At 45.0% G+C, this 8,003-nt stretch overlaps 1 protein-coding gene across 2 annotated transcripts; it reads left to right on the forward strand.

The window, feature by feature from the left end:
- Window positions 1–1,485: 1,485 nt before the first annotated feature.
- MRPL20 (mitochondrial ribosomal protein L20) lies at window positions 1,486–5,971 on the forward strand. 2 transcript variants are annotated; one of them, XM_075840915.1, is made up of 4 exons: window positions 1,486–1,642; window positions 3,244–3,354; window positions 4,870–4,947; window positions 5,045–5,971. In XM_075840915.1, the coding sequence occupies exons 1-4, from the start codon at window positions 1,556–1,558 to the stop codon at window positions 5,216–5,218; spliced, it is 450 nt and encodes a 149-aa protein (XP_075697030.1). In that variant the 5' UTR covers window positions 1,486–1,555; the 3' UTR covers window positions 5,219–5,971. The 2 variants fall into 2 exon arrangements, with proteins under 2 accessions (XP_075697030.1, XP_075697031.1); XM_075840916.1 differs by lacking the exon at window positions 1,486–1,642 and adding an exon at window positions 1,801–1,896.
- The last annotated feature ends 2,032 nt before the right edge of the window (window positions 5,972–8,003 follow it).

Below are 8,003 nucleotides of genomic sequence, written 5' to 3' on the forward strand. Positions count from 1 at the left end.
ACTTTTATTTGACATTATATCAAGCAATGTAATACAAAGTATATTATATTAAGAGCTGGGGTCATGTTTTTGTGCCTCTGGACATCCCGTTGGGATGTACAGAATTAGAAAAACATGGCTACTTTCTTCCAAAAACAGCTCCATACCTGTACAGGGGTTGTTTCTGGTATTGCAGCTCAGCTCCATTGTAGTGAATAGGGCTGAGATGCAATACCACATACAATCCGTGGACAGGTATGGAGCTGATTTTGGAAGAAAGCAGCCATGTTTTTCTAATCCTGTACTGTCCCTTTAATATAGGGGTCTGTTCAGGGGTCTGATATTAATATGGGGCTTCTGAATATATTTGTGTGGTCTGATTTGCTATCTCACTCAACCTCCCTTGTAGTGAATGGGTGCGTGAAAATCACGGACAGCACACAGACATCTTCCGTGCGCTGTCCATGATCCATCCAGCAGTTGCTAAAGAAATGCAGAGAAAAAAAAACTTATTTAAAAAATGTACAACACTGACATAAAAAACAGATGGCACACGGAACTGCAACGCAAGAAAAATGCAATTTTTGCGGACGCAAAACGGACACGTTCGTGTGAATCAGATATAACATGCACACTTGCCTGGGCAGAGCGTGCAAGTTTATTTAATTAGGGAGAGTGGGATAAGCTGCTGCCGGATGTCACTGGCAGCAGCTTATCTCTTAGGCCTTATTTACACGAGCGTTGCGCACCTTGGACGTGAAAAGTTTTTCACGGCCAAGGTGCATCTGTGCTCGGCGTTGCGGGACGCGATGTCTTCCATCCCTCCATAGATGAGTCTATGGAGGGATGCGTGAAGCGTGCAAAGAACGGACATGTCCTATTTTCCCACGGACCCTTCACACGGTCCGTTGAAACAACGGCTGTGTGAACGGCCACATTGAATTACATAGGTCCGTGGGACGGCCGCTGTTTCAACGGCCGTCCCACGGACGTTTAACACGCTCGTGTAAATAAGCCCTTAGCAGAACAAAGGGTCCGATATATTTTAATTTAGCCTGCCCGATCCTCGTTTTCTCTACTTAGATTCCTGGCAATTTTAGTGGGATCCGCCAACAATAATGCAATATGTGCGGGCAGCAAAGGGTCCTGCATTTTGGGGTGGAGCAGGTGGAGACTTGTTCCACGCAAGAGTGCCATATATCCCAATACAGGGTGTAAAGATCTGTCTAACCGGTTGTTATTATTAATCATATATTTCAGATGCTCCCATTACAGTGACAGTAGTAGACAGTGCCCCATAAAATAGAGCTATAATATCCCATAATACAGCCACATTGCCCTTATAACAGTCCTAACTGTATTACGGGGTAGTAATAATAATGTCAGCTACAGATCCCGATAACACAGCAGCACAACCCCATTGGACAAAGCTGTAAAGCAGCGATGTCTCCGCATGTTGTACTGTAGTTGTGTCAATAAAGCTCGGAAAAAAGAAAATAATCGTGACGTTAATTCCGCACGACAGAGGCGTCCATCTTGATTAAGGGCATCTGGAGATCTTCATAGAGGACACAGGATGGTTTTCCTGAGCTTATCACGATGGGTCCGGAGCCGGGGTCCTGATCGCTACTGGAGGGTTCAGGAGGTGCTGCAACATGCCAGGGTGAGTGAGGGGAGACGGGCTGGAGGGGAGGGTCATTGGTGTGTGTGAGCTGTGACGGTCGGAGCATGCTGCCCTCACTGCAGTAATGTCATGCCATGTGCAGTGGTTGCCGTAAATGGAGCTGGACTACAAGTCCCAGCATGCACAAAAGACTTGATGTGATTTGCTGGTGGTTCCAGAAGCCAAGTACTACGTGAATACTTGTTCCTCACGATCCAGCTCATACAATGTGGTGTTTATTGTTTAACATAGAAGTCAGTGGAAATATTGCATGTTTCTTCTGGAGTGTGTCTTGGGGCCTGTTCACATGGAAAAATGTTGCGCTATTGATGCAGACGTGGAAAGCTGTGAACAAAACCTTTAAAAATGTCCTACTGTTTTGTGTACACAGTTCCTATACAGACCTATGCATCTCCATGGTTACAGACTACAAACATTCCCTGTCTAGTCTGGCACTGCATTACATCCCTACTTACTATTAACCTACCAAATGACTTTGTATGACTGCAGGATCGGGCCACGCAGGGTTTGTTTGTAGTCTGTAGCCATGGAGACACATAAGTCTGCATAGAATCTGTAAACACAAAATAAGGCATTTTTAATGACTATTTGCATTTTAAATTTTTTTTATTGAATTTAGCTGAAAAAATAATAGAATGTCAGGTTTCTTAAGGCCTCATTCACACGGCAGGGTTTCCCGGCCGGGTGCCGGCCGTTCATAAATCGGCCGGCACCCGGCTGCATTAGGAATGATAGACCCCTAATGGGGCTATTCACACGACCGATTTTTTTGACGGCCGGAAAATCCGGCCGTCAAAAAATAGGACATGCTCTATCTTTGCCCGGACACCCAGCCGCCCGGCTCCCATAGAAGTCTATGGGGCCGGGTATTACACGGCCATCACCGGAATGTGTTCCGAGTGATGGCCGGGTTTCCCGGTGCTTGCGCTCTATCTCCTCCTCCTCACAGCGCAGAGAGGAGGAGGAGTTGATGCCATTCTGACGAATGGCATCGCTGTACACTGTGTTGCAGGGCCGGGGTGTACAGCAGGTGGAAGGGAGCGCTGCGCTGGCTCCCTTCCCCTGCTTGTTAAAAGCACCCTGGCTCGGCGACACCTTCGATGGCGCCGCTAGTAGTAGTAGTAGTAGCAGCAGCTGCTGCGGCTGCTACTACTGTAGCGACGCCACTATAGCAGAGCAGGGAGGTATCTCCCCGCTCTGCTATGTGCTAGCCGCACTTTAGCTCCTTGAAGGAGCGGAATCCCCGTGTTTTCGGGGATTCCGCTCCTGGACAGAGCGCTTGATGTCTCTGTCCATATCTGGGCAGTGACATCAGGGGAAACTCCTGAAGCGGAATCCCCGAACACATGGGGATTCCCCTTCAGGAGCTGCCGCTGATGTCACTGTCCGGATCTGCCCGGCCCGGCACGGATGCATAACTTTATGCAAACCGGCCGGGCAAAATGGCCGATTTTACCGGCCGACACTCAGGCTCGGGAACGACCCGGTCGTGTGAATCCCGCCTAAGTAGTTTTGACTATTGTACGTGAACATACATTTGCGTTATTTTTTCTATTATTATTTTTTATTTTAATATACAGCATTTCCGTGGTAGAAAAAATCGTTGCTTCAGCATGGCTATACGAGCGGTTCGCCGAGCCTTTGTATATTCTACGAAAGCCAGAAGAGTTAAGAAGCGCGTTATGAGAACGGTAAAGAAAAACGTGTGTCATGCCGGTCCTCTTATCTCACATATACACTGGGAAGACATGTACCAAACCGATACCGTATTTTCCTATGGGTAACGGATGCCAACATTCCATTTTTGAGTGGGGAGTTTTGTCCAGTGTATAAATTTTTCGGAGGCCAAAAACACCGTGTGAACTTAGCCTTAGGGGCACTTCAATTGGCAGATTAATTACTGTAAACTGAAACACTATCCACCGACTAACCTGCTCTCCTGAGGTGTCAGGACTATTATATTGTGCCCAGTCAAAATGGTGAATCTGCCTCCTACGTGTAAAAAAGAAATCCACTTCCTACTACAGTTTTCTGAACATTTACTCCTCAGTGGCATCAGGATGGATGGGTAGAATAGTGGGTGCGCATTCTTTTATTTTTTCATCATTGAAAGCTAGCTAAAGCCTATGCTACCACTAGAAAGTGCCCCTTTTTCATGCATAATGACCCACCTACTATTGGCACAAACATTTTTTATTTAAAGAGTCTCTGTCACCAGATTATAAGTGCCCTATCTCCTACATAATGTGATTGGCGCTGTAATGTAGATTACAGCAGTGTTTTTTATTTTGAAAAACAATCATTTTTGAGCAAGTTATGAGCAATTTTAGATTTATGCTAATTAGTTTCTTAATAGACAACTGGGTGTTATTTTACCTTTTTACCAACTGGGTGTTGTACAGAGGAGTGTATGAGGCTGACCAATCAGTGACCAATCAGCGTCATGCACTTCTCTTCATTCATTTTTAGCTGTACTCGCAGCACAGCGTGATCTTGCGATCAGCGATGCTGATTGGTCAGCGTCATACACTTCCCTGTACAACGCCTAGTTGGTACAAAAAACACCCAGTTGTCTATTAAGAAACGAATTAGCATAAATCTAAACTAGCTCATAACTTGCTCAAAAATGATTGTTTTTCAAAATAAAAACCACTGCTGTTATCTACATTACAGCGCCGATCAGATAATGTAGGAGATAGGGCACTTATAATCTGGTGACCGAGCCACCTAAGGCCGGTATAAAAGAACAGTGCGGGGCTCTGCTATCTGAAGCCATTCCAAGGGCCTGTTCACATCTGCGTTGACTGGGCCTCTGACACAGATCCAGACGCAATATTGTTTCCAGTAAAACCATTGACACCCTGACGGAAACCATTAAAGTCAGTGGGTCATACAATAGAACTGGTATTGTCACGGTGCTGCTCCCCTGACGGAGCAGAACAGAAACACGAGGCAGGTGTAAACCCAGCCTTAGCCAGGAGCCAGGCAACGTTTCAATGTCTCTAACCCAAATCTGTACGCTAATATAGTAAAAGGACCAGGAGTTGAGTATTAATTCACTTACATGAATCGTCACCTTCCAATTCTATATTTTATTTTTTTATCCAAAATCCGTCCTGCTGCTGCTGCCGCCGCCTGACACTGAGCGTAACACTCCAGAAAATGGCTTTTCTCTAGTCAAATCATTTGTACTTTCTTCCTTTCAGCTATGGATAAACCGTATCACAGCAGCTGTCCACGAACATGGGGTGAAGTACCCGCACTTAATTACCAATCTAGTAAAAGTGAGTTTTTCATGCTCTGATAATGTGTTCATTCCGCTAATATCTTTTGCATTGTCCCATGGAGAGTCCTATTAATCGGTTTCCTGTCATGTTTCAGTGTCAGGTGGCTCTAAACAGGAAGGTCATCTCTGATCTGGCAATATATGAACCCAAGACGTTTAAATCATTGGCAGCTCTGGCTAAGAGGAGAGGAGAAGAAGGTTTGGTTTCAGCACTTGGAGACGGGAAGGAACCTGAAGGAATATTTTCTCGGGTGGTGCATTATCACTAGTTCCAAAAACAGACTGAACTGTACTGACTGATAAGCGCCAGAGCCACTTGCTGTTTTTTTTTATGTGTTTAAACTTGCAGGTAACTAAAATTTGCAGAATTTTCAAGTTCTTGGTTCGTATTCACCATCTTAGAATATCATTTTTTCTGTTCTTCTATGGTCTGAGAAAAAGAAAACAAAAGAAACCTTGATGCCAGGGGATCTGAAGAGACCAGCACCACTATGCAATAAGTTTCCGTTCGCATTTATTAAAGGGTTATTCCCAAAATTCACAATTATCACCTATCCACATTTTCTGACCCCAATTGTGGATTCTCTTTACTGCTCAACTGCAGTGAGGACATTGATTGGAGCAGCAGTCGAGCATGCACTCTACCGCTCCGTTCAATGTTTATGGGAATGCCGGAAACAGCCGAGTACAGTGCTGTTTCCATCATTCTCATAGACCGTGAATGGAGCGGTGGGCGCATTCTTAACCGCCGATCCATTTAAGCTCCTGCTCCCTGTGGGGAGAGCAGTGAGAAGGATCTGGTTGTTCAGGATCACATTCTCACGATCGGTGGGTGTCCCAGTGGACATGTGATCGTTTGATTTTGGAAATACCGATTTAAGAGAGCAGAGTCCTAGGCATGGCGGATACACCCGACAATGAACATATAATAAGAGATTTTTTGTATGTCACACAAAAAGCTGGTTTATTTACTTGACAACCCGTAACTTTTCTATGATCAATAAAAACATTTGGTGATTTTTGACAGACTGAGGTGTGTTTTGTACAGGGGAACAGATACTCCGGACGTAACCTTTTATGTGTTGTTAAAACATTTTAGCTTCAGGTTTTTTTTTTTTTTTGGTGCACCTGGTAGGCTGAAGACGTCTTGCATAGATGTTCTACTGCATGTGAACCGTCTTCAGCGGTAAGGGTATGTGCACACACACTAATTACGTCTGTAATTGACGGACGTATTTCGGCCGCAAGTCCCGGACCGAACACAGTGCAGGGAGCCGGGCTCCTAGCATCATTCTTATGTACGATGCTTGGAGTCCCTGCCTCGCTGCAGGACAACTGTCCCGTACTGTAATCATGTTTTCAGTACGGGACAGCAGTTCCACGGAGAGGCAGGAACTCCTAGCATCGTACATAACTATGCCGAAATACGTCCGTCAATTACGGACGTAATTAGTGTGTGTGCACATACCCTAAAAGGAAGTGCCGATCACAGCCGAATATTCAGGGTGCTTAGCTGAGCGCTTCTGCACCTTTGTTTCAGTGATAGTGAGGGTCTCTGCACCCCGACCCCCACTGATGAAAACTTCTGATATGTTTGTATGACATAGTAAGTTTGCTTTTAGTTTTTATTTTTAGATGCAAATTTTTACATTTTGATGCGGAAACAGGTGTGGATTTTACACTGGTGTATGTTTGTCAGAAACAATTCTGAGGCGGAAACACAAGTTAAATTGACCTGCAGTGGATTTTAAAATCCACACCACGTGTCCGTTATCAAGCGGAAAAATTCTGCAATGTGTAGATGAGATTATTTGAAATCTCATTTACTTTGCTAGTACTGTACTAAGCTGAAGATTTGCCGCAGGAAAATCTGTGTGGCAAATCTGCACATAATTGTGTGCATGCGGCCTCAGAGTGCTCAGACTCCTATGTGGTTTTCGATCACGTGGCAAGTACATGTGAAGCACAAGTGTTTTTACGTGCTTCATCTGTACTTTCTGCGCGGCTGAACCATCATCTTACGGAAAATTGGGACTACAAAGTCTGTTTAAGACAGATTTAGTATTAAAGGGAACCTGTCAGTAGGTTTTGAATCACTAAACCATCAGCATATCGTTACGCAGCTGTAGTTTAGCATTCCAAACCTGCCCATGTCAAAACCGGACGTTTCGCGAATAGTTACCAGATGAGTCCAGCAGCGTCAGGCGCATGTGCATTGCGCACGTGAAGCCAAGAACACTACGCTGCACATGCGCTTGATGCTCGCGGACTCATCTCGGCAACTTAGTTGTTTTTTCACTAACCATTGAGGAAAACGACCGGTTTTGATGTGGGGAGCGAAACCTAAGCTGCAATATGACATGCTGCTGGTTATTTGTATGGTAGGCAATGGAAGAGGTATTCAGTTGTATAGGAATACCGTTGCATATACCTTAAACTTACTTTCTGCAAATAGTTTAAAACGGTCACGGATTTCCCACACGTGGTAAGACTCGGATGTCCACAGAACCAAGCCGGAGCTTACGGCCAGGGAACCAGTATGTTATAGCTGCTGCCCTGCGTTTTCTTTCAGCCATCAATTCAGCTGAAGTGAAGAAAAACGTACACAGCAGTAGCGGGATGTTTGGCAGTAGAGAAACTTGGTACTGCCATAATCGGTACACTTGTGGGGTCACTGACGCCCAGTGTTTATCACTAGATGCAATCAGAATTAGGCTGGATCTCCATGGTGACGCATCATAAGTGATATGTTGCACTGCAATCTCATGTGTGATCGTGTCGCAAACTTGCGTCTTGTGTTCACTTCAATATTTGTAAGTAGGGAGATGGTATTCAATTATACGATGCAGCATCACGAACACATGACCACATGCGAAGTTAAGTTAGCGCTACACGGTGACTTGTGGCCCCGCAACATAATCGCAACTAATGATCGTCAATGTGATAGTGCTGAAATTCAGCAGGTTTGGCTAATTGTCAGGTCGTGGTAACTTGTGGGTCACAACGTTACCTCATTCACTATCATTTGTTGCAATGGAACACTGCGATTTAATT

Source organism: Rhinoderma darwinii, chromosome 10 (assembly GCF_050947455.1).
Source record: "Rhinoderma darwinii isolate aRhiDar2 chromosome 10, aRhiDar2.hap1, whole genome shotgun sequence".
Lineage (NCBI taxonomy): Eukaryota > Metazoa > Chordata > Amphibia > Anura > Rhinodermatidae > Rhinoderma > Rhinoderma darwinii.